The sequence below is a fragment of the Miniopterus schreibersii genome, assembly GCF_964146895.1.
Source record: "Miniopterus schreibersii genome assembly, chromosome: X".
In the NCBI taxonomy this organism is placed as follows: Eukaryota; Metazoa; Chordata; class Mammalia; order Chiroptera; family Miniopteridae; genus Miniopterus; species Miniopterus schreibersii.
Window position 1 is genome coordinate 26,318,087 of NC_138104.1, and position 27,622 is coordinate 26,345,708.

The 27,622-nt window shown below is 36.2% G+C and overlaps 1 protein-coding gene across 5 annotated transcripts in view; it reads right to left on the reverse strand.

The window, feature by feature from the left end:
* Window positions 1–27,622, reverse strand: part of NRK (Nik related kinase) — a 144,161-nt gene that overhangs the window by 54,786 nt on the left and 61,753 nt on the right. For all 5 annotated transcript variants that reach the window (XM_081126842.1, XM_081126841.1, XM_081126840.1 and 2 more), the window contains exons 3-7: window positions 15,460–15,516; window positions 14,092–14,163; window positions 3,293–3,418; window positions 1,658–1,768; window positions 205–295 (exon numbers count right to left, since the gene is read on the reverse strand). In XM_081126842.1, the coding sequence (XP_080982968.1) occupies window positions 205–295; window positions 1,658–1,768; window positions 3,293–3,418; window positions 14,092–14,163; window positions 15,460–15,516 (457 nt within the window). The remainder of the gene's footprint in view (window positions 1–204; window positions 296–1,657; window positions 1,769–3,292; window positions 3,419–14,091; window positions 14,164–15,459; window positions 15,517–27,622) is intronic.

Consider the following 27,622-nt stretch of genomic DNA (forward strand, 5'->3'; position numbering starts at 1 on the left):
AGCAGTTAGGTGTATATTTGTCTTACCCCACCTCCCTTCCCAAACAAATTTTCAAATTTTGACTGTTTTGTGGGCAGGGAAGGCACAGTTTAAACAAGTAAATGATATTGTTAGGAATATGATAGGCAACACAAATATCTTAAAGGATTTTTCTCCATTAAGATATTTTGAGCTTCACGTAAAGTATTGTAAGAATAAACTTACCTAGTTTTACTTCAGCATTATGAGTCAATAGCACATTCTGACCTTTGATGTCCCGGTGAATTACACGGTGTGCATGAAGATGAGCTAAGCCCTGCATATAATATATTTATTTTTAAAAAGCCACATCAGTACATATTTTTTCTCTTTTTCTTATACTGTTCTTAATATCTTTGGAAAAACTTTTGGTAATAAAAACGGCCCACATTTGCATTTTTTCAGACAAAATTCTTTCGTTAGGCTGGAATTACTATAACCGGTTCCCAGAAATATTACTTTTGGCTATAAGGAAAGGAAAATAAATCAGGACACCCAAGAAAGAAAAAGAACATCAAAAAGTAATATTTCTGTATACTTTGGGCCATTTACCTTCTTTTCTAGCTTCCATATTTCCAACAAACCATAAGAGTGAAGACCTGGACATCTTAAAATTATAGTTCAGCCATTATTTTGCTCTATTCCTCACTCAACCATTTGTTTAGTCCAAAACATTTTCTAGTCAACCTTGTAGGATGAGAATTTGGAAGAATGTAAAAATTCATTTTAAAGCATTTGCAATTTGTATTGGCTTACCATGCTGGCTCCACTGAAACTAACTCGTGACCTGGCTAACGTGTGATCTGGCTTTAGTGAGATTGTTCCAGATACTAACTGGGGATTAATAATAGACATAACAGTAAAAACAGTTACTATTTATCGAGTTCTTATTCTTTGCCAAGCACTGTGCTAAGTGTTTTACATGCAATTCATTATTAACTTCTCACAGCATTTTTTTGAGGAAGGTGCTAATATCAGCCCATGTTATATATGAGGAAGCTGAGATATGAAAAAATTAAGTAACTGACTCGAGGACACACAGCTAATACATGACCCAGAATTTAAACTCAGTCTAGCAATTTTGCATTTTAACTTTGTATCGGTGATGCTGTTTAGTTCTGTTATGTTTCTTGGGTATTCCCTAAGCACTTAATCCACAAGGAAAATTTTGAGTTTGGTAGATCAAGAAGATTGTCACCTCCATCCAATTTGGTATTTAAAGTAAAGTTTTAAAAGTAGGGCATTATTTAAAAAGAATATCTGTCTGCAAAATGATTGCTGATGGTTTGGGGCCATTCTATAAAACACTGCCTTCTACATCACCTTCATTTTAATCTCTAAAGACAGTGCTATGCTTTGAAAATAACTCTAAAATCATAATAACAACAAATACTCCAAGTGGTTATGACCATGATCCATTGGAAGGACCTGCTTACAAATCTTGTGGTCTATCTTAAAGATTAAGGACATCACCTGAAAATCTGCTTTCTCTAAATCCTTTTGGTCTTTTTTGGTATCCTGGTCCAGAGGTCATGCTTAGAATTATTAAGCCAACCTATATGAACAGTTCTAAGGTACACTGTATATATTACTCCCAGTATTTTCAAGGCCAGAAGACAGTAATTATATGAAGACTCACCTGAAGTATTTCTCTGCAGATATAAGCAATCCAATCTTCTTTCAAACTCTGATTTCTGGTCATTCTCACTACATCAGTGACTGAGCCTGCTGCACATAACTCCATCACCATCTGTAGGGAAGCCAGCAAAGTATCAAGAATTAGAAAGTAATTCTCTGAAAATATCTGGAGAGTTTTAGTCCGTATGGCTTGTATTTATATGTAATGTTTAGAGATTAAGACACTGCAAAGACTGGCTCAATTGTCTAGTGGAAGACTCCAAAAACTGGTGGAATTAGAAAGAGTTGGAAAATGTACCACAGCTTTTGTATTCACTCATCTACTGATGGGCACTTAGGTTGCTTCCAAATCTTGGCTCTTGTAAGTAACACTGCAATGAACAGAGTGGTGCATATATTGTTTCAGGTTTCTTTAAATATAGTCCCAGAAGTGGAATGGCTGGGTCATAAGGCAGATCCATTTTTAATTTTTTGAGGTAACCAAACTGCTTTCCACACTGGCTGTACCAGTCTGCATTCCCACTCACAGTGCAAGAAGGTTCTATTTTCTCCATTCTCACCAGCACTTGTTTTGTGAATTACAAGCCATTCTGACAGGTGTGAGGTGATATGTCATTGTAATTTTAATTTTCGTCTCTCTGATGATTAGTGACATTGAGCATCTTTTCATATGTCTATTGGCCATCTGTATGTCCTCTTTGGAGAAGTGTCTATTCAGGCCCTTTGCCCATTTTAAATGGGATTTTTTGGGTTTTTTGGTGTTGAGTGTGTAAGTTCTTTATCAGTAGATGAGTGGAAAAAAAGCTGTGGTATATTTACACAATGGAATACTACTCAGCCATAAAAAGAAGGAAATCTTACCTTTTATGACAGCATGGATGGATCTGGAGAGTATTATGCTAAGTGAGATAAGCCAGTCAGAAGAAGACAAGTACCATATGATTTCACTCATATGTAAAATCTAATGAACAAAGAAAACTGACAAACAAAATAGACCCAGAGACATTGAAGCATGCTACAGACTGGCAGCTGTCAGAGGGGAGGGTTTTGGGGGGCTGGGTGAAAAGGGTGAAGGGATGAAGCAAAGAAAAAAACTCATAGACACAGACAACAGTATGGTGATTACCAGAGGGAAAGGGGGTGGGGGAGGTAAAAGAATGTACAGGGGGATAAATGATGATGGAAGGAGACTTGATTTGGGGTGGTGAACACATAACATAATATGCAGTTGACGTGTTATAGAATTGTATGCCTGAAATCTATATAGTTTTATTAACCAATGTCACCCCAATAAATTCAATAAAAATTTTTAAAAAGGAGTTGGAAAAAACCCAAATATCCGGGGAAGGAGGGAAGACAGGTACCCATCCAGGGATATTTAATCAGGAGGTGGGATTTGAGCCAAGCCTTATAGAAGACGTAGCATTTGGAGACGCTGAGAAGGAAGAATATTCAGTTTATTGAAAACAGAATGAGTATATGCCTTTAGAAAGAAAATTGTGTGGGAGACAAGCCTGAGTTATGGTTGGAGTGGAACAAAAACTGTTTTGGTTGTGTGCTATCTCAACTCATGGAAGTATGTATCCTCAAGTGTGACCTAGTGGTGTGGAATAAGATCAAGGTAATTAATACATACCCAAAGTTGGTGCCTCTGGCCAGCAGGGCTCAGCTTGAAAAAGGCACCGTAGAAAGACACAATGTTTTTGTGGAAAGAGTACTTCTTCAAAAGGTTGAGTTCAGTCCTGAGATCCTCTTCCTCATCCTGCAGAATAAGAATAGAAAGTGAAGTTCCTAAGCTATGCCATTCAATGACTGTGAGACTCTAAACTATAGTAAATCAAAGGAGAATCCTATGGCAACCCATCATATCATACAGAAAGTTGTAATAAAATCTCAACTAGAATTGTCAGAGAATGGAGATCTCTGGTGAACTGGGAATTTGGGAGAAAATAAAGGTTAATTGAAAATCTTTTAATTCGATGGTTCTCAAAATGTGATCCTTCAACCAGCAGCAAAGGCCACTGTATAAAACTTTCACTGAATTAAATAATTACAGATTTGTTTGTTTGTAAGTTTTATTGAGATATAATTTATATACCATACAACTCACTCATTTAAAGTGTTTTTTAATCTAAATAACCTCATATAATTATTCTCACTATTCTGCTATTTTGCAACTTGCATGTTTTATTCAATAACTGAAGAGCATCTTTGTCTATCAATAAACATAAATGCACTTCCATTTTGTGGATGCATAGTATTGCATAAAATGGAGATATGTGTCTGCCACTCAGGGAACAGGTCAGGGTTAGAGGAAATGTTTTTGAGAATTATCAACATAGTGATAATTGATGCCATCTTTTGGAATGAGACCACCAGGCATAGTACATAATTTCAAGGGATATTTCTAGCAGAAGGCAATACTGTGTTATCAGAAAAAAGCATCTACACTGGGTATTAGGATGCATCAACTTCAGCACTGATAGCCAAGAACTGGATATTCATTTAATCTTCCCAAGGCTCAATTTATCCTCAGAAATCTTATGGAAGATGGTAGCCATTACCTATCTTTATTGAATGTTAGTAGAAATAAATGAGACATTTAAAATTCTTTAAATCTTTGAAAGAAGAATGCTATAAATTCAAGATATTATGATATAGCATCTTTGTTACTTGACCTTACTTGAATTAGTCAGACTGTTACCAAAAATATACACCTCTCTCCACTTTTTACCCAAATCTACAAACATCAGCAAACTTCATTTCCAGCATATTTGTTACAGTGGACTGAAATAGGAAGCAAATGTGCTTCTCTAATATTCAACTATGTCTCCTTGTACCATGACAACCCAGTAGATTCCTAATTCTTCTGTAACATTTCTTAGCCAATCTAAAAAAGCTTTCCACTTCTCAACAATTCAAAATCATCACACTTTTTGTGTATACATGTGTAATGCACTAGAGAAAAATATCTTAAAACATCAACTTAAAAAGGCACTTAAATTGTTGGGAATTTTCTTTTTTTATTTCTTGCTGCATTTATTATTTTTTTAAATTGATCTTTATTGTTAAAAGTATTACAAATGTCCCTTTTTCCCCCCATTGATCCCCTCCACCCCACCACCAGGCCTTCCAGATACCAATGTCTGTGTCCATGGGTTATGCATATAAAAATATAGGTTCTTTGATTAATCTCTCTCCATCCACTCCCCCACCCCACCTTCCTTCTGAGGTCCTTCAGTCTGTTCAAAGCTTCTATTTTGTTCATTAGTTTATTTTGCTTCTTACATTCCACATATGAGTGAGATCATGTGGTATTTGTCTTTCTCTGACTGGCTTATTTCACTTAGCATAATACTCTCCAGTTCCCTCCATGCTGTCCTAAAGGGTAAAATATACTTCTTTTTTAGAGCTGCATAGTATTCCATGGTGTAAATGTACCAGTTTTTTTACCCACTCATCTACTGATGGGCACTTGGGTTGTTTACAGATCTTAGCTACTGTAAATTACACTGCTATGAACATAGGGGTGAAGAAGTTCTTTTTGATTGGTGTTTTGGATTTCCTAGGATATATTCCTAGAAGGGGGATCACTGAGTCAAATGGCAGTTGAATTCTTAATTTTTTGAGGAATTTTCAATGAATATATCATTGGTTTACACATTTAGGTGTCATAGTCCTAACTCGAACTTACAAACAGGAAAATAAGATTCACATATATGAATGACATAACCATAAATGAATACAAAATAGAGCATAATGAAGTTGAGGGTGATATGAAATGACTCAGAAAGTCATCCTGCACTTGACAAATGGATCACCACCAGGACCCTTTAAATCTTTATTAGCTGTAAATTTCATTTGATAGTAATTTTATTTTTTTTAAATTTATCTTTATTGTTGGCAGTATTACAGATATCCCCCCGTTTTTTCCTCATTGATCCCCTCCATGCCACATCCACCCCTCCACAAACTATTTTCTGTGTCCATGGGTTATGTTTATATGCATATAAGTTCTTTGATTAATCTCTCCCCACCTACTCCACCACCCCCATCTTCCCACTGAGATTCATCATTCTGTTCCACGCTTCTGTATCTCTGGATCTATTTTGTTCCTCAGTTTATTTTGTTATTAGATTCCACATATGAGTGAGATCAGAAAGAATCTGAATCAGGAAGAATCAGAAAACCTGAATAGGCCAATAACAACTGATGAAATCGAAGTAGTAATAAAAAAAAAAAAAACCTCCCAACAAACAAAAGCCTTGGTCTGGGTGGCTTCACAGGGGAGCTTTCTAATTCTTTAAGTTGTAGGGTTCGAGAGTTTACTAAAATTTTTTCTTGCTTTTTGAGGGAGTTCTATAGTGCTATGAACTTTGATCTTAGGACTGCTTTCACAGTGTCCCATAGATTTTGGGTTATTGTATGATCATTTTCATTGGTTTCCAGGAAATTTTTGATTTCTTTCTTGATCTTACTGGTAACCATTCATTGTTTAATAACATGCTATTTAGCCTCCATGTGTTTGATGTTTTTGAGTGTTTTTACTGTAGCTGATTTCTAATTTCATGCCATTGTGATCTGAGATGCTTGATATGATTTAAATCTTCCTGAACTTGTAGAGACTGGTTTTGTGCCCTAACGTGTGTTCTCTCTTTGAGGATGACGCATGTGCACTTGAGAGGAATGTATATTCTGCAGCTTTGGGGTGAAATGTTCTGTAAATATCAATTAAATCCATCTGATCTAGTGCACCATTTAGTCACTGCTTCTGTGCTGATTTTTTTTTAAACTTATCTTTATTGATGAAAGTATTACAGGTGTTCCATTTCCGCCCCCCCCATTGACCTGTCCACTTCACTCCCGCCCCCTCCCCAGGCCTTCACTCATTATTGTCTGCGTCCATGGGTTATGCAGATATGCATATAACTTCTCTGGTTAATTTCTTCCCACCCCCCACCCTTCTTCTCTCTTCCCTCTGAGATATGACTATCTGTTGCATGCGTCAATGTCTCTGGGGCTATTTTGTTTTTCAGATTCTTTTGTTCATTAGCTTCTTCTTAAAGAAGACTCTACAACATTTCCTGTAATACTGGTTTAGTGGTGATGAACTCATTTAGCTTTTTCTTATCTATGAAGCTCTTTATCTGACCTTCAATTCTAAATGATAGCTTTACTGGATAGAGCAATCTTGGTTGTAGGTTCTTGCTTTTCATCACTTTGAATATTCCTTGCCACTCCTTTCTGACCTGCAAAGTTTCTTTTGAGAAATCAGCTGACAGTTGTATGGGTGCTCCCTTGTAGGTAACTAACTGCTTTTCTCTTGCTGCTTTTAAGATTCTCTCTTTGTCCTTAACCTTTGGCATTTTAATTATGATATGTCTTGCTGTGGGCCTCTTTGGATTCCTCTTGTTTGAGACTCTGTGCTTCCTGGACTTGTAAGTCTATTTCTTTCCACAGGTAGGGGAAGTTTTCTGTAATTATTTTTTCAAATAGGTTTTCAATTTCTTGCTCTCTTTTGTCTTCTTCTGGCATCCACATAATACAAATATTGGGCCACTTGAAGTGGTCCCAGAGACTCCTTATACTATCTTCATATTTCTGGATTCTTTTTTCTTTTTGCTCTTCTGGATGGGTCTTTTTTGCTTCCTCATATTCCAAATTGCTGATTTGATTCTCAGCGTCCTCTATTCTACTGTTGATTCCCTGTAAATTATTCTTCATTTCAGTTCGTGTAGCCTTCATTTCTGATTGGTACTTTGTTATGTCATTGATGATCTCGCTAGTTTCCTTAATAGTCTTCCTCAGATCCTTGAGCACCCTTATAAGCATTATTTTGAACTCTGTATCTAGTAGCTTGCTTGGTTCCATTTCACTTACTTCTTTTTCTGGAGATTTCTTCTGTTCTTTCTTTGTGACATGTTTCTTTGCCTCCACATTTTGGTTGCTTTTTGGTGTTTGTTTCTATGTATTAGGAAGAGCTGATCTATCTCCTGGAACTGGTTAAGTGCCTTTGTGTAGTAGGTGTCCTGTAGAGCCCAGTGGCTAAGCTTCCCTAGTCACCTGAGCTGGGCCTTCTAGGTGGTCTCCAGTCTGGGCTGTGTGCACTGTCCTGTTGTAGTTGAGCCTTAGTTGCTGTTGGTATCACTGGGATTAACTGATCCCAGGCCAATCGGCTGTGAGGACCAGCTGCAGCCACAGCTGAGGAGCTGCTGTGCTGGAAACACTCCTATAGAGCAAGATTTACTTCAATGGAGCTTTGTTGTTCACCTAGTGCACCCCTTGAGTGTGCCACTCATGCATGTAGTAGGATTGTAATCCAGCGTGGTCAAAGCTGACCACCAGGTGCACTGTCTCTGGGGCCTCCCAAGAGGTACAAAGTCAGCCTGTGTCTGTGCCTTGCCCAGGGCCACCCAGCATGAGCTACACAGCAAACTGTAGATGGCTGCTACTTGTGCTGGGCTTAGAGGTGTCCAGGAGAGGCCAAGCTATGAACCAATGCTGGTTGCCAGGCCTGAGGTCACTTATCGAGAGGTACAGGTCACGGTGAGATCAGCTGCTATTTGTTTGAGAGATTTTAGGAAAATCCTAAGCATGAGGCTAGAGAGGTCACTTGCATAGATAAGTCACTGGAAATGTCTTGGATGAGCTTGCAAGTAGGGAGGAGCTGGGTTTCCAGGAATCACCAAGGCGGGGTGAAAGGTATGAGTCAGATTGCTAGAGATTCAGAGAAGGTGCCTGCCTGTCGGTTCTGTGGGGGTAGGGCTTGTCAAAGGAGCAATGGCTTCTGTCAGTTTTTCTGTCTGGAAGAAAGCTGTCCCTCTAGCTCTCTTGTTTATTCCAGGCAAGTTAGTTCCTCCCCAAATGTCAAGGTTCCTTTCAAGCTGCTGCCCAGCCCTGCTCAGAGAGAGAGTGTCTGAGTAAGTCTATATACCAGCCTTTTAAGAGGAACTGCCTGGGACTCCCAAAGCCTCCACTCACTCAGCCACAGTCCCCATTGGTTTTTACAGCATGAGGTTGTGGGAACTTCTCTTCCCGGCACTGGAATCCTCAGCTGAGGAGGTCTGATGTGGGGTTGGGGCCCCTCGCTCCTCTGGGAAGCTATCACTGCCAAGATATCCTTCCTGGTGTGGGACTGCAGTCCCATCTCCAGGACTCAGCCCCGATCAGCCCCATGGCTCCACCCTTCCTACAGGTCTCAGTGTGCTTCTTCAGTTCCCTAGTTGTAGGACTTCTGTTCAGCTAGATTTTAGGAAGTTCTGAATGATGGTTGTTCTGTATTTTAGTTGTAATTTTGATGTGGTTGTGGGAGGTGGCAGGTACCGCTGTTACAAACCCTGCCATCTTCTTGTCTCTTTGTTCTGTGTTGACTTTTTGTGTGGAAGATCTATCCAGTGAAGTCAGTGGGATGTTTAAGTACAGACTGACTATATTGTTGTTGATCTCTCCTTTAAAGTCCTTAAAGTTATTATTGATAGATCCTTATTTACTGCCACTTTAATTCTTTATGCTGATGTTTCTCTCTCTATTTCTTCTTATTATTACAGCAGTACCTTTAACATTTCTTGCAATGCTGGGTGGTGGTGACAAACCTCTTTAGCTTTTTTTTTTTGTCTGGGAAGGTCTTTATTTCACCATCTCTCTTGAATGATAGCCTTGCTAGATAGAGTAGTCTTGGTTTCAGATCCTTGTTTTGCATTGCCTTGAATACTTCATGCCATTCCCTTCTGGCCTGTAGAGTTTCTGATGAGAAGTCAGATGACAGCCTTATGGGAGCTCCTCTGTAGGTAACAGAGTGCTTTTCTCTTGTTGCCTTTAATATCCTCTCTTTGTCTTGAAGTTTTGTCATTTTAATTATGATGTGTCTGGGCATGGGCTTCTTTGGATTCTTCTTTCTTGGGACTCTCTGTGGCTCCTGAATTTGTGTGATTTTTTCCTTGAACAGATTAGGGAAATTTTCTGCCATTGTTTCTTCAAACAAATTCTCTATCCCTTGCTTTTTCTCCTCCCCTCTGGTACTTCTATAATGCGAATATTGTTATATTTCATGTTATTCGACAGCTCCCTTAGACAATCCTCTTTTTAATTGTTTTTTCTTTTTGGAACTCTGATTGAGTGATTTTTTTCTACCCTGTCTTCTCATTCACTGATCCTATCCTCAGCTTCCTCTAATCTGCTCTTTATTCCTTCCAATGTATTCTTTATTCCTGCTATGTCATTCTTCATTTCCTTCATGGCTTCCATATCTTTTTTCATGCTGTTGAGCATCCTTAAAATCAGTATTCTGAACTCTATATCTCAAAAATTGCTTATCTCCATTTCATTTAGCTCTTTTTCTGGAGGCTTCTCTTGTTCTTTCATTTGGGGCTTGTAATTTTTTCTCCCTATTTTGGCTGCCTATTTGGGTTTGTTTCTATGTATTAGGTTGGCCTACTAGGACTCGCAGTCTTTTTGGACCATCTCTGGTGCAGGCCAATGTCAGACGCAGTTTGTGATCGGCTTTGAGTGCCCTGTTTGGAGCTATCAACAACTGATGGCTTGAGGTCCCCTTTGTTGGGACTGGGTACAGTTGGACAGGACCAAGATGCACACCAAAGTCTGCTTTTCCAAGGCCCAGGTCCATAAGCAGATCAGGCAAAGACTCAAAGCACTCTGAGGTCTCCCTCTGCCTGCAAGCTGATTAATCTGATTCTCTTAATGAGCCTCAGACTGTAGAAACTCCTTAGGATAGGGGAAGAGGTTTTTCAGCAGAGTGGGGCAACTGCTTCCCCCTCCAGGCAAAAGCTGCTTGGAAGGTAAATGTCTGCCTCTGCAGTATGGGGGAATGACTCCGCACAGGAATCCAGAGGGATGCCCTCTGAGCTCTATCTCCAGAACTTACAATCCTAGATTCTCCTCACACAGCTCTGCCCTCCCTCTGCTGGAGTCCAAGGTGAGTGGTTTCACACAAAACTTAGTGCATTGGCTCTTTAAGACCGTGCCTGCATTTTCAGCCATCTCTCCATGGTAGACAGATACCTAGCTGCTTTTCACAGCCAGATGTTATGTGGGCACATTTCTCAGTTTTGGTGCTCTTGGCTGGGATGCCCAGCCTGGGTTTAGGCCCCAGAGTCCTCAATGGGAATCCCCCACAGCTGAGCTATCCCTCCAGACCTTCAGCTGCTGCCTGTGGGAGTCCAGCCAGCCCTCTCATGTCTTTGCACTTCCTACCAGTCTCTATGTGGTCTCCACTTTTCCTCATTGGTTATGAGGGTGCTCTCCAGCTCTTCTTCAGTTGCAGTTGATTATTCAGGATGGTTTTTTATATTTTAGTTGTAATTCCAGTTTGGTTCTGGGAGAGTGTCAGTGTAACTTCCACTCAATCTGTCACCATCTTTAATCTCCCCACAGATGCTTACTTTTTTAATTGTAATTTTAAAAGCTATCTTACTACATGTATAAAATTTCGATTTATATGACCCCTTCAGGAAGACTCTTATTGTACAAAGTAAAATATGTTAATAGTATGTAAAATAAGGAAGACTTTTAAATTAAAGTTACAGTTAAGCTCCTCTGAATTCCAGTGAAAAACGATACCATTGACTTCTTTGGGACAATGAATTAGAAAAGGGCCCATTGGCATGAAAAGCAATTAAAGGTTAATCTCTAATTATCTTTAGTTCTTCCCAGAATTTCCTTCAATTACTTGATGACCTGTGGTTAGAGGAAAGTACATCATATCTTTTTGATGAAATGAACAGGTACCTGAATATATTGGGTCAGTTACTTTCCTGCCTTCTTAACTTATTCTCTAAGACCAAGTAGAGAAGATGGGCAATTACTTTTCATATTTAGCTGAATTGTGGCTGAGGCTTAAAAATAGTTATGAAATAAATATAAGGCATAAACTAGGTTTTTTAGTGTCCTCAAGTATTCATAATGTATTTTGTAAAAAAAAAAAAAAAGTTTGAAATCTTGAAGAATTGGCTGGCAGCTGCAGAACATTCTTTAGCATTTCCCTAAGATTTTCCAGTGGATTTACTAATAAACATTTAACTGATAGAGAGCAAATCTAGACACCTATTTGTCCTTAGGAGAAATAGGTGGGGCCTGATTTATCCAGTTGGAAAACCTAATGGCAGGTTCTCTTTGTATTAATTGTATAACAAAGGCATGAATGGATAAAGCAATCAACTTGGAGCATGACAATTATGTGGAAGTTCAATCCTAGTCTCATCTCATCCTCTAATAAGTTCCTTTCTATTTCCCTTTACCAGTTTTCTACAAAGCTAAAAATTGATCCTGGTGCTTTCATTCTTGCTATGTAGGACTCTTAAACTTTCTGCTTCCCCTCTGATGTGACTCTCCTTTGAAATGGTAACAATATCTGTCATCACACAGACATAAACCACAGGAAGTAACAATTCTCTATGTACATGGGCACTCTCAGTTCATAGTAAGGCACCAGGGTTCTGCTAAGAGGAATATACATTAGTAAAGAGTGCAATAAATAAGAAGGAGATGACAGTGGGAGTATAAGAGAACAAAGAACAGTTTAAAGAGAAGCAAGGGACACACTGAGTCCTTTGACTTGTTTGGTAGTTGGATATCAAGGAGCTTCTTTTTCTATCTGGGTTAGAAAGGCTATGTCCCCAAGGAAGAATAAGACAATGGTTGGGCTCTAGGCGGTTATGTAGTTGCCTTTGACTCTACTTTTTAACCCTGTTTATAGGTAGGCCAAATATTCTGGTTCTATTTTATCTATGAGGAACCAGAGGTCTAAACAGGTAAGACCGCTTTTCTCAAGTAGTTCTTGGCTATTTAGTGGTAGATTTTATATATAAACTCATTTTTGAGTTCCACATTATTGCTATTTCCATAAAGCCCTTGACTGAAAGAGATGGATGTGTGTGCAAATCATAAACTTCTTATCCCAAAAGATTCAAGATGACTTAGAGATGCTAACTGGCTGATTAGCTAGCACTTATTTTTCTTAATAAAACATATAATGCGAGAATTCAATGTTGCCCACTAAAAAACTCGAGTGGGTTTCCCACATAAATGTACATTCCCCCAAAACCAATAAACCACGATCAGATATGTTTGGAAAGCATAAGTGTGTTTGCCATTCTCAATTAACAGGAAGTTGAGCTTCTGAGAAACACATAAGTACCCTATATCCAGGAGGCCAAGTTGGTAATTTAAAACTCTCACACATATCCCAGTAATATGATGCTATAGCATTTCCTGGCTCAGTAGTACAAGAATGCCAAAACTTTCTTTGTAATTTCACCCAATTCTAGAATCAAAATCTTTTCCCCATGGAAAGAATATAAGAGTAGGTTTGGGGAATACATTTAAAGTGTTTGATAAATCCAGAATTAGTCAAACAATTAGATTTTTCATACCTTACATTTTATAGCTTCTTGATCTACCAAAGCATGCTATTATTCAATACTACCTGTTTCATTTGGATAAGCTTTGTCTCCTGAGATACATTATAAATAAAACAGGAACCCACTACTAACTAGAAGAATCATAAAGCTGTTTATCAATACCATTCTAATATAACTAGAAATGTTTTCTGAATGTGACTATGTAAATGGAAAAAGTTATTTTAATGTCCCTGAGAGCATATTTATTAAGACACAAAAGGTTGAAAGTTTTTGAATACCAAAGAGTTGACTTCAGGGGAGAAAGGTAAGAAAAAGATATATTGATAAGAACAAGGATTCTGATTTTGGCTCACAGAATACTTTGATAGATCACCAAAATCTAAATCACCAACGTCTACTAGAAAAGAATTTTCTTTGCCTGATCTTATTCTAGAGCCAGAAAATTACTGGAGTCATAGAGACCATTTTTTAAAGGCAGTTTAAAAGCTTCAAGTAGAAAGCATCTTCACAGTCCTTCATGTATTTAAGTACTATGCCAGATATCTGAAAACTTTTAAGCTTGGAAGCTTGTTGGTTTCCTTTCCACTATTATTCTTCAAATAGAAAAGGGTAGTCCTTATTTGGCCCATATATAATTGCAGTGTTTCTTAGAATCATAATGGGGGAAACACCAGTCCAAAATACCATGTAGAAGGTGAGAAAAAGCACCTTGCTAAGGCCAATTTTAGGTAAAATTTGCTCTTTGTCCTACCATCTCCTTTGTTGCTACTCAGCTAGAGTGCTCTACGCTTTATGGATTTACTCAGTCCTTCATCTGCAGTCAACACTTACTTGTTCAAGTAACCATTTCTTCTAGGCCCTGGTTTCTGACAGATGCTAGTGTTCAAATATAATAATTGACTCTATGTGAATATGTGAAAAGGCATAAATATGTTGTCACTTCCAGGCAAGAACATTTCAGTGGTGGCCTTCTAAAGATAATAATACAACACAAAGGGATTAGTTTAAGGAAAAATAAGGGAAGGATACTTGAGGGCAAATGAGGACTTTCAGTACTCACGCTGTATCTCCACCCCACAGACTTTTGATATTTATTCACTCTCACTCGCCTTCCTATTTCAGGTAAAGGGGTCTGCAAAACCAAGAAAATGTTATTAGAACCACTGGTACACTCTGAAAATAATTTATTTGTTAGTACTTTGTGCTCATTTAGCACTAAATAGAAGAGAAACATAATATTACATCTCTCATTTTTTTGCTAATAGTTTTAACTAAAAAATTGTAATCTTATATATGCAGAAATTTGGCACCAAATTAACAATAACAGATTTAACTGCCATATTAATGGGAAAATTACAATTTGGTGTTAATAAAGTGATATTTCCCCTTAAAAAACAAGGTAAATGACACTAGGAATGGATTGAATATGATTTTTAAATATTTCAAAAGTTAGAGTACCTAAAAAGTAAATTAAATGTGGGTCAAGGTCTCTCAAGTTAAAACAAGACAATAGGGAGTCTCACTCAAATAGTACTAGGGTGATTATTGGAAAGTCAGGTTTGTTGGTCAAAATAAATCCACAAATCAAAATCCTTTGAAACTCACTTTGGTTTGCAACATTTGACATTTACTGGCAAAACAAAAAGCATGCAACTCTTTAAATAGCTTTAGCAATTCACTCCCTGAACAAATTATACAAGAACAGTTTATGACATAGACAACAGTTCAGTGAATATGTATATTTTTCAAACATAATATCTGAGAATTTTCTTTTAGGGTATAGTAAAGTGAAAATTTTTTGACCTTTGCTATGTTCATGCTAATATTATCTTTAAAAAGTGAGGCACTCATGCTAAAGAAAGAGGACAGAAATCAGTGCTTATCAATTTCTATGACAACAATGTTATAAACCATGACTCAACTTTATGAATGTTAACAGGAACAGTGTCAAACTGTATCTCTTGCTCATCTGTCAGAAAATATAAGAAAAACGTATATCTCAGACAAGTTCTTTCCTTCTACCTGTCATCGAGAATCTAAATGCCTCAATTCTTAAATGGAATAGTTGGAGAGAGAAAAGAATATGATAGAACACAGAAGGGTTAAGACAATATTAGAAGAAATCTCCTCTTTTCTATCCCTGGAAAGAGATAATCAACTAGAACTAGATATAACAACAGATAATTTCTTCATTCTTATAGAATACCAAACTAAAAGCATTTTTTTACCTGTAAATATATTAAATTAATAATAAAGATAATGTACTAATGGGTAGAAAAATATTAAATGATAAATATAATAAATCCAGGTTAACTTAATTATAATTGTACATACTAATGATTTAAAAATAAAACAATATTTTTTGAGCCATTTATTCTTAGACCATAGTCCATTAAGGGAATAAAATATAGACAAGATATAATATTACCTTACGAGCATTCATCACTTTAACAGCTGTAAATGCACCAGTTTTTTCATGGAGTCCCTGAAATACAACATAGTAACAAACATTAAATGCTGTCAATATAATCAAGAAACCAAGCAACAAAGTGAAAAATTTTATGATAAAATAAGGTCAAAAACTATAGCCTATCACGAAATATAAAATACTATATAGGAAGTAAATATAAAGTATTATATAGAGAACAGAAACATTAAATTATGAACATTTTAAAGAAAAACAAAACATTTCACTCAAAAAAATCATGAAAGTTTATGTAGTTTTGTGTGTTTTTTTCCTTTTTATTGTAGTATTGTTGACATACAAAATTAAATTAGTTTCAGGTGTACAAAATAGTGATTTGACATTTATATACCTTATGAAGTGATCACCATGATAAGTCTAGTCACCACGTGTTACCACACAAAGTTTTTACAATATTATTGATTATATTCCCTATATTGTACATTATGTCCCAGTGACTTATTTCTTTTATAACTGGGAGTTTTTATCTCTTAATCCCCTTCATCTTTTTTTACCCAGTCCTACAAGCCCCTTCTACTCTGGCAGCCATCAGTTTATTCTCTGTATCTATGAATCTGTTCCTATTTTGTTTTGTCTGTTTTGTTCTTTTATAGATTCCACATATAACTGAAATCATATGGTATTAAGTCTTTCCCTGTCTGACTTATTTCACTAGCATAATACCCTCTAGGTCCATCTGTGTTGTTGCAAATGGTAAGATTTCATTCTTTCTCTTGGCTGAGTAATATTTCACTATATATATGTTTACGCATACCTTTATCCATTCATCTATTGATGAACACTTAGGTTACTTCCGAATCTTGGATATTGTAAATAATGCTGCCATAGACAAGCATGCATGTATCTTTTCTAATTAATGTTTTTTGTTTTCTTCAGATAAAATACCCAGAAGCGGAATTCATGGGTGGTATGGTAGTTTACTTCAAATAATTTACTTTATTATTTCCTTCCTTCTACTTACTTTGGACTTTATTTTTAATTTTTGGAGGAACCTCCATACTGTTTCTGTAGTGGCTGCACAATAAACAAACCCATCAACAGTGTATGAGGGTTTTCTTTTCTTTTCATTCTCACCAACACTTGTTATTTGTTGTCTATTTTATAATAGCCATTCTGACAGGTGTGAGGTGATATCTCATTGTCATGTTGATTTGCATTTTCTTGAATATTAGTGATGCTGAGCTTCTTTTCATGTCTGTTAGCCATCTATGTGTCTTCTTTGGAAAAATGTCTATTCACGTACTCTGCCCATTTTTCAATCATGTTCTTTGTTTTTTTATGTTGAGCTTTTTAAAAGTTCTTTTTCTATTTTGAATATCAACCCCTGATCACATGTGCCATCTGCAAATATCTTCTCCCATTCAGTAGGTTGCCTTTTCATATTGTTGATGTTTTCCTTTGCTGTGCAAAGGATTTTTTGTTTCATGAATTCTTATTTGATAATTTTTGTTTTTGTTGTCCTTGCCTGAGGAGTCATATTTAAAAAAAATATTTCTAAGGCTGATGTCAAAGATTTTAATATGTGTTTTCTTTTTAGGAGTGTTATGGTATCAGGTCTCACATTTAAATATTTAATCCATTTTGAGTTTATTTTTGTATATGGGGTAAGGCAGTAGTCCAGTTTAATTGTTTTTGCACATAGCTGTCCTATTTTCCCAACACCATTTCTTGAACAGACTGCTTTATCTCCACTGTGTATTCTTTCCTACTTTATCATAGATTAATTGGTCATATAAGCATGGATTTATTTCTGGGTTTTCTATTCTGTTCCATTGATCTATATGTCTTTGTCAGTACCTTACTTCTTTGATTACTGTACTTTGTAGAATTTGAACATGTCTCCAGCTTTGTTCTCTCTCATGATTGCTTTGGCTATTTGGGATGTTTTCTGCTACATACAAATTTTAGGATGGATTGTTTTAGTTCTGTGAAAAATGCCATTGGGACTGCATAAGGACTGCATTTAATCTTTAGATTGTTTTGAGTAGTATTAACATTTTAACTATATTAATTCTTCCAATCCATGAGCATAGTATATCTTTCCATTTACTTGTGTCATCTACAATATCTTTCATCAATGTCTTATAGTTTTCAGAATACAGATCTTTTACCTCCTTGGTTAAATTTAATTCTATATACTTTATTATTTTTATGCAATTGTAAATATTTTTTTTAATTATATTTATTGTTGAAAGCATTACAGATGTCCCTCTTTTTTCCCATTGACACCCCCCCCCACACACACCTGCCCCTTCCCAGGCCTTCTCCACACTATTGTCCATGGGTACGCATATATGCATATAAGTTCTTTGATTAATCTCTCCCACCCACAACCCCACCCTCACCTTCCCTCTGAAAGAGTTACAGAAACACAAGTGATTTCTGTATATTCACTTTCTAGCCTGCAACTTTACTAAATGTATTTACTAGTTGTAATAGTTTTCCATGGAGTCTTTACTCTTTTTAATATATAGTATCATTTTACTTCTCCCTTTCCACTTGGGTGCCTTTTATTTCTTTTTTTTTTTTTTTTTTTGTCTGATTGCTGTGGCTAGGGCTTCCAATATGATCTTGAGTAAAAGTCATGAGAGTGGGCATCTTGGTCTTGTTCTTGATCTTAGAGGAAAATGTTTCAATTATTTACCATTCATTGTAATGTTAACTGTGGGTTTGTCATATATGACCTTTGTTATGATGTGGTATGTTCCCTCTATACCCACTTTGTTAAGTGTCTTTATTATATATAAAAGTTACATGATGTCAAGTGCTTTTTCTGCATCTATTGAGATGATTATATGATTTTAATCCTCTGTTTTGTTAATGTGGTTAATTATGATGACTGATTTGTGAATATTGAACTATCCTTGCACCCATGGATTAAATCCTGCTTTATCATGGTTAATGATCCTTTTAATGTATTGTTGAATTTGGTTTGCTAATATTTTGCTGTGCATTGTTATATCCATGATCATCAGGATACTGGTCTGTAATTTTTCCTTTTTGTAGTGTCTTTGTCTAGTTTTGGTATCAGGATAATACTGACATCATAGAATATTTTTGAAACTATTCCATCCTCTTTGATTTCTTGGAAGAGCTTTAGAAAGATAGGTATCCATTCTTCTTTAAATGTTTGTTAGAATTTACCTGTGAAGATGTCTGATGTCTGGTCCTGGACTTTTGTGTCCTAAATTTTTTTAACCTTTTTTTAAATCATCACCCAAGGACATGCATATTGATTTGAGAGAGAGAGAGAGAGAGAGAGAGAGAGAGAGAGAGAGAGAGAGAGAGAAAGAAGGGAGAAACATCGATAAGTTGCCTTCCTGTATGCACCCAGACTGAGGATTGTACTCACAACCTGGGTATGTGCACATTTTATTTTACACCTCTCCAACCAACTGAGCCACACTGGCCAGGGCTGTTTCCCAAAAGTTTTTGATTAGTGATTCAATTTCATTACTAGTAATCAGTCTGTTCATATTTTCTGTTCTTCCTGGTTGAGTCTTGGTAGGTTGTATGTGTCTAAAGGTTTATCACTGTTGTTTATCTTTTCAATAAATCAGATCTTAGTTTCATTGATATTTACTATTATGTTTTAGTCTCTGTTTCACCCTAATCTTTGTTATTTACTTCCTTCTACTTTCTTTGGACTTTGTTCCTCTTTTATAGTATGTTGGTGTAAGGTTCTGTTTTTTTAATGAGATTTTTCTTGTTTCTTGAGGTAGGCTTGTATTAGTGTAAACTTCCCTCTTAGAAGTGCCTTTGCTGTGTCCTATGGTTTTTGGAACATGTTTTTCTGTTTTCATTTGTCTCAATGTAGTTTTTTATTTCCTCTTTGATTTCTTCATTGACACATGGTTGTTTATGAACATGTTGCTTATCACTCACATAGGTTTTTTTCCAGTTTTCTTCTTTTAATTGATTTTTAGTCTTATACCATTATGATGGTAAAAGACGCTTGATATGATTTCAATCTTCATAAGTTTAGAATTGTTTTGTGGTGTAACATGTGATCAATCCTGGAAAATGTTCCATGTTTACTTGAAAAGAATTTGTATTCTGCTGTTTGGGGATGGAATGCTATGTATATTAAGTTCATCTGGTCTAATGTGTCATTTAATTCAAATGATTCCTTGATTTTCAATCTGTAAGATCTATCCACTAATGCAATTGGAGTGTTAATGTTATTGTATTATTATTAGTCTGTCCCTTTATGTCTGTTAATATTTGCATTATGTATTTGAGTGTTATGTTGGATGCATTGATTTTTACAATAGTAATATCCTCTTGTTGGGTTTATCCCTTTATTGTTATGTAATGCCCCTGTTTTCCCCGTTACAATGTTCTTTTAAAGTCTATTTTGTCTGATATAAGTAAAGTTTCCCCACATTTCATTTCCATTTGCATGGAATATCTTTTTCCATCCCTTCATTTTCAGTCTGTATGTATCTTTAGATCTGAAGTAAATCTCTTGTAGGATGGAAATGTATGGCCTTTCTTCAATACATTCAGACACCCTATATGTTTTGATCGGAGCAGTTATACCACTTACTTTTAAAGTAATTATTGATAGGTGTGTACTTACTGTCATTTTATTATTATTTTTGGTTGTTTCTGAAGTTCTTCTCTATTCCTTTTTTTCTCCTGCTCTGTTTCCTTGTGATTTGATAACTTTCTTTAGCGTTATGTTTGGTCTCCTTTCTCTATTTTTTGGTTTAACTATTATAAGGTTGATTTGTGATTACCATGCAATTCATATATAACATCCTATGTATATAGCAGACTATTTTAAATTCATGGTTGCTTAAGTTCAAATATTAAAAACACTACCTTTTTACTTTCCCTCCCACATTCAATGTTTTTGACATTGCACTTGCATATTTTTATGTATTAATGTATCTCTTTACTAATTATTGTAGATATAGTTTTACTACTTTTTAAAATAGTCATGCTAGCTTTTAAGTGGTTGATCCACTAAGTTTATTATTTGTTTGCCTTTACCAGTAAGATTTTTTCCTTCTTACATTTTCCTTCTTTCTAGTTTAAACCTTTTCTTTTCTGTTTAAAAAATCCTTTTAACATTATTATTTTTTTTGTAATTCCAGTTTAGTGGTGGTGAACTCCTTTAGCTTTTGTTTGTCTAGGAAACATCGTCTCTCCTTTAATTTTGAATAACTTTGTTAGGTAGAGTATTTTGGGATATAGGTTTTTTTCCTTTTATCACTATGAATATATTGTGCCACTACCTTCTGGCTTGCAAAGTTTCTACTGAAAAATCAGCTTATAGTTTTATGGGGGTTCCTTTGTAGGTAACTAGTTGTTTTTGTCTTCCTGCTATTAGGATTCTCTCTTTATCTTTAACTTTGGACATTTTGATTATGAGGTCTCTTGGTGTGGATTTCTGTGTCTTCTTGTTTCTGACTTTATGATTCCAGGATTTTAATGTTTGTTCCCTTCATTTTTAGCCATTATTTCTTCAAATAAGTTTTCTGTCACGTTTTCTCTCTCTTCTCTTTCTGGGAACCCTATAATGCAAATGTTAGCATATTTGATCTTTTCCCAGAGGTCCCTTAAACTATTGTCATTTTTAAAATTCTTTTTTTCTCCCCGTCAGGGCATGGCTCGATGGTTGAGTGTCAACTTAGGACCCGGGAGATCGCGATTCAATTCCTGGTCAGGCCACATGCCCGGGCTGCCAGATTGATCCTCAGTCAGAGGCATGCAAGAGGCAACTGATCAATGATGACCATCTCATCATTGATGTTTCTATCTCTCTCTCCCTCTCCCTTCCTCTCTCTGAAATCAATAAAGATATATTTTATAAAAAAATCTTTTCTTTTTGCTGTTCCAATTAGACAGTTTCTACTACTCTGTCTTCCAGGTCACTTATCTGCTCTTATGCATCATCTGATTTGTATTGATTCTTTCTAGTGAGTTTTAAATTTTCAGTTATATTTTTTAGTTCTGACTTTTAAAATATATTTTCTAAATCTTTGCTGAAGTTACCACTGTGTTGAGCCAGTTTTCTCCAAATTTGGTGAGCATCTTTATGATCATTACATTGTAATCTATCTGGTACTGTGTTTATCTCCATTTTATTTAGTTGTGTGTGTTTTTTGTTGCTGTTGTTGGGGGGAATTGTCTTGTTTTTTCATTGGAAACATATTTCTTTGTTTCCTTATTTTAGCAAACTCTCTGTTTCTGTGTATTAGGTATATCGACTACATCTTCCAGTCTTAATAGAGTGGCCTTATGTAGAAGGTGTCTGGTGGAACCCAGTGACACAGCATCCCCTGGTCACTGAAACCAAGTAATCTGGGATAACCCTGTGTGCAATCTCTTATTGTGATTGGGCCACAGGTGCTTCATGTGTGGTCTGGTGGGTTCCAAGCTGAGTCACTGCGGGGCTTGGCCATGACTGCTGCAGCTACACTGGTGAGCAGGTCTGGTCTCCTGCCCACCTGTCTGAAGGGCCAAGTTATGACTGTTGTGGGCATATTGGTAGGTGTGGCTTCTCCTAGTTCTGCTGTCTGTAAGGCTCTGCCTGGACTCCTGCAGATATACTGGTGTATGTGGGCTGGACAGGCAGAGCAAGATATGCTTGGAAGGGAGTCATTGCTGGCTGAGGCCACCCACTGGATGTGGTGGGGTGGGGGTCACTATGGAGGTGTGCCAATGCAGACTGAGCCCTATTTCCAGGTGTGGTGGTACAGAAGCTGTATCAGCCATGGAGGGCTTATTGGGTAGGGTGGGTCCTCAGGGGAATGCTGAGGTTGTATAAACAAAATTAGCAATTTTAATGGAGAGTGTCAGAAATGGTGCCTGCCAGTGTTAAACCAGCTAGGGGTGAACAGTTTTTAAAAAGGAAAAGAAAGAAAGAAAAGAAAATGGCATCCACCAGCAATTTTGTCCCTGGAACATAGTTTCATCATTCCTGCCCTTCTAAATTTAGTCAATGTATCTCCTATATGTAGTCAATGTTTCTCCTTCATGAATGATTCAGACACTTTTTAAATTTCTGCCTCTTTACTGAGACTCAGACTCTTTTGAGATTGGAGTCTTGGTTTCCTACAGCCTTTTGACTCTCTTGGACATAAGCCCTGTTGGATTTCAAATTAGATGTTATGGGTGCACCTCTTCCCAATGCAGGTCCCCCAGGCTAGGGATCCCAATTTAGAGTTCAGACTCTAGCTCCTCAGAGGGGACCTCCATGATTGCAATAACCATTGCACTTGTGGGTTGCTGTCGGAGGGTTTGCTCTTGACTAGACCAGAACTCTGTCCCTTCTACCCTTCTCAATGTGGCTTTTTCTTTCTATCCTTAGTTGTAGAAAATCTCTTCTGCTAATCTTCAGGTAATTTTCAGAAATAGTTGTTCTATATGTACTTGTAGTTTTGATGTGTCTGTGAGAGTAGGTGAGCTCAGGATCATCCTACTCCACCATACTGACCACAGTCTTAGTTTTGCTTTTTATGTTTGTATTAAATAGCGGACAGAATTAGTCATTTGACGGCACTGCTTTCTTTATATATTTAGACTAGATTTATATGGCACCAAAGCATCCACATAAAAAGTTTCAGATTGGAGATTGGGGCAAAGGAGATGTTTTTATTGAACATTTTTTCATCTGATTATGTGCAGACATATCTTTCCATTGGATTGCTCTTCATATACTAAACATGTTTTACCATAATGATCACAGGTAAGAGTGATACATAATTAATGTAATGGCCTCTAATCCATTTAGTATGCCCTCAATGATATGAAACATATATATTTATGAAAGGACAAAGTTCTGAAAGATTGTTTCTCATTGAAAACATAACGTTTTAAAAACTTAGTCTTAAACTAAATGCAATTATAAATTACAGATTTATAATTTTTAAAAAATGAATATAAAGGTTTGGAATCAGAGTTATTATTTTGTGGTTGGTGCTTTTTAAAGTACTTCAAGCTGTAGTCATAGAAAAAAATCAGTTTGGTGTTGATATGAGTAAGGCTTATAAAACAATATATGCCTAATATGACAGTTCTCTAGCAGAAGATTTCATTCTTGGGCTCTACTGGGTTTGACAGTTTCTCTTCAAAATTCATTTCCTCCCATAACCACACAATGTGAGCTTGAAAACAGGGCCTTTGCAGAGAAAATCAAGTTAAATGAGGTCATACTGTATTACAGTGGTCAATGACTGGTGTTTTTATAAGAGAAAGGGGTGAAGATTTGGACACAGAGACACAGACACAGATACTCACACAAAAGAATCCATGTGAAGACAGGAAGAAATTAGAGCAGTGAACCCATAAGCAAAGGGATTCCAAGGATTCTTAGCAACCACAAGAAGCTAGGGAGAGGGAAGGAAGGATTCCTCCCTATAGCATTCAAACGGAGAGTGGCCCTGCACACTTCTAGCTTCAAGAAATATGAGAAAATAATTTTCTATTGTTATAAGCCACCTAATTTTTAGATTTGTTACCACTGTTGTAGGAACCTGTAGTAGGGGCATTCAAACCAAAGGACTATCACTACTCACACTCTCATGTGAAAGATAACAATACTTTTTTACTTACAGAATGACCAAATAAGGGTTCGTGTGTCTGGATAGTACTATTAATATCTTAGGTAACCTGTCAAATAAGTAAATATGCACAAGATCAAGATTCCCTAGTTTCTGGAAAACTATCCTTAACTATATTGCTTGTTTGTTGTCAAAACGCTTCTATAAAGCATATGCTTTGAAGTATGAGTACTGTGTTTAGATGGTACCTATACGCTTTCTCATAAAAATAAAGCCAACTGATTATAGAAGTTCAAAAGAAAAAAAACATTATAACTGTCACCAAAGTTACATGCTACATATGAGTTTCAACACTTCTCCATTTTTGCCCCACTGATAAAACTGATAGGATTTAATCCCATGCATTTAAGGTTACTTTGATCCTATTGAGCAAGCCACTGTTTGTAAATGAGGCCATGTGTCAGAAATGGACATATATTAGTGAGATAACCAAATGTTTTTAAAAGGTGTTCAGGAATTGCCATAGAACAGAAAAAAAATCAACTCTGTTCTACCCTCATTATCTGTAATTTATTCTCTCACTTGAAAGTTGGACAAAATTATTTTATCAGACAAGGTATTCTAATGTAGGGTTTGAAAAACATGCTCCTGTATCTATAGAGGAAATAAATCCCAGATCTTGGGACCAGGTACTGGGTTAGTATACCTAACCATTATACAAGCTTTCATAGAAGTCTAGTATATCTAGATAATAGATAATTGTAAAATTGCTGCTTGTTAAACTACTATTTCAGAGTTCCCTCAGAATCTTGAGTTTTTAATTTTTAATTTTGAAATAATTTTAGACTTAGAGAATGGTTTCAAAGCTAGTACAGAGTAACTAACCATGGAACAATTGTCAAAACTAAGAAATTAACATTGGTCCAGTACTCTTACAATACAAGAAATCAAAGGAAGACTGAGATTTGCAAGGGTAGCAATGAAAGAATTAGGGAAAAAATCACCAAGAGCAAAGATGTGTCATTAGAGATCCAAAGCTAAGATCATTAACACCTTTGTATGCCCTATTACTATGTACAGATGTGAAAATTGGAAAGGGAGAAGAAAGCTAAGAGGGGAAAAATAATTCATTTGATACATTTAGCTTAAGGAAAATTCTACAGATACCTTAGACCACCAGGAAGAAAAACTAAGGAGTCCTAGAACAAATTAAGACTGAAACATCACTGTAGGCAAAAATGACAAAACTGAAGTTGTCCTGCTTCAGACGCTTCATAAGAAGACAGAGTTCTTTGGAAAAGATAATAATGCTGGGGGGGAAATGCAGCAGGAAAAGAGGAAGATCAAAGTTGAGATTAATTGACTCCATAAAAGAAGTCATATTCATGAGTCTACAGGAGCTGACTCATATGGACATTGTGGATATTTCTCAATTATAGGGTCTCTAGGAGTCAAAGCCCATTCAGCAGCATGTAACACACACACACACAATACTCTTAACTATATTCTAGTCTTTATTTGGATTTCTCCAGTTTTTCCCCAATGTCCTTTTTGTAAGACCCAAACTGGGATTCCACATTACATTTAGCTGTCATGTATCCGGAGGCTCTTCTAATCTGTGACAGTTCCCCAGGCATCTTTCCTGTTTTTTCATGACGTTGACACTTTTCAAGAGTACTGGTCAAGTATTTTGTAGAGTGCCCCTCACTTTGGATTTGTCTGACATTTTTCATGATTAGACTGAGGTTATGGGTTTGGTAAAAAAAAACACACAAAAAACAGAAAACAGCACAGAGGTGAAGTGCTCTTCTCATCACATCATGTCAGGATACATGTTATGACTATGACCAATCACTAGTGATAATTAAACTTGGTTACTTGATGTAAGTAACGTCTGCCAGGTTTCTTCACTGTAAAGTTGTTATTTTTCCCTTTCATACTCTATTAGAAGGGACTTTCATTGGCTTTGAAAAAGATAACACAATTTTTGAACATTTATCCAGCAAACTTGGAAATCATCTTGAGATAAACTGATTGTTCAGTGGTGCCATCTTGTGGTTCACTGACTATATAGAAGCTGTTTTGTGATCTTAGCTTATGGCCATGTTGTCAAAAAACAGATTGTCTCCCAAATGAGATCTTAACCAAGACCAGCAAATCCAATTTCTAGAATGTGTCTTTTTTTCAATTACCATGTATGTTTTTTTAACAAATTAATTTAAAAAACCATTTGTTGGAAACACACATAGAGAGTGCTAAGACAGTAGTATGGTTTTGTATTCTAGAATGAGTGTTAAATATCTTCACAGTTCCCACTGGCCTTAGTGAATATTATACACAAAAATCACAAGAAAATTCTTAAAATATAAATGTGGGGGATTTTTTATGTTTTGTTTTTGTTTTTTACCATCAATAATATTTCTAATATATAGGAACCACTAGCTGCACTGGTTTAACAGTGTTCCCTAAAATAGATTTTATGTGCAAAGAATGACCCTTTCAATCTCAAGAATCACAGAGCAATGACAATAAAATTCTCCAAGTTTTCATTCCTTGGACAAGAAATTGTTGCTTAAATATTTTGTATAAATTCATAGGCCCTCTCATATTTGAGTAATACTTAGTAACAATGCTTTGTAGCTATTCTTGATTCTAGGCTCAAGCTTATTGATATTAGGAATCAAATAACCTATATCTTCACTTCAGGCAACACTTTATCTTGTCATCAAGCTCATTCAACTTATTCAAGTTTAGTTATTAATACATGTAGCTTATATGATATGATTTTAGGGGCAACAGAAGGTAAACTACTTCAAAAATCCCTCCCACCACCTCAACAACCTGCTAAAAGTTATAAAAATTATTCATTATGTCCTCAATTTTATTAAAGCCATGAAACTCCCTGATTATTCAAATGTTAACAGAGAGAAAGACACATTTAGTTATTATTTGTCATTAACACTTTAGCATGAGTTAGATGATCAGAATAGATAAGTGCAAGAATAGCAGTAAATAGTTAAGTGTTGAGGGAGGCAGAGGTGGAGGAAGGAAAGGGCTAGAGTCTGAGGAGTTCCAGGAGAGGTCATTCCTCAGCCATAATGAAGGTAGCAGGTGCCTGGAATGGAAAGCAAGGTAAAGGTGAGTAAGAAGGTTTTCTCAAAGTGTGAAGGGAATAAACAAGGGAGGGGAGGGAATAGAGAGGTGAAAAAACAAAATGAACCAAGTCAAAATTTTATTAGAGAAATTTACAGTTTTTAAGATGCATACATCTGAAACAATTAGAAAGAGAATCAAATGCAAATATAGTCTAAGTACAGTTTAAAGAGTTCTAAAGAATGAATATATGGTACCGTGTGAGAGTTGTAAATAAATTCCTAAAAACTTCCCTGGCTAATTTATGCTCTCATAACTATGTTCTCTGATTGGGCTCTAAAATATAGTAATTGGGACAAATGTGTATTCTTTTTCCAGAACAGTTTGAAATTACCCAAGAGACAACATATATTCTTCAATGTGTTGATTTCAATTTGGCAAGGAAGTGTTGTTAATGAATTAATTTAGATAATCAAATAAACAGCATTATTTAGTCTGCT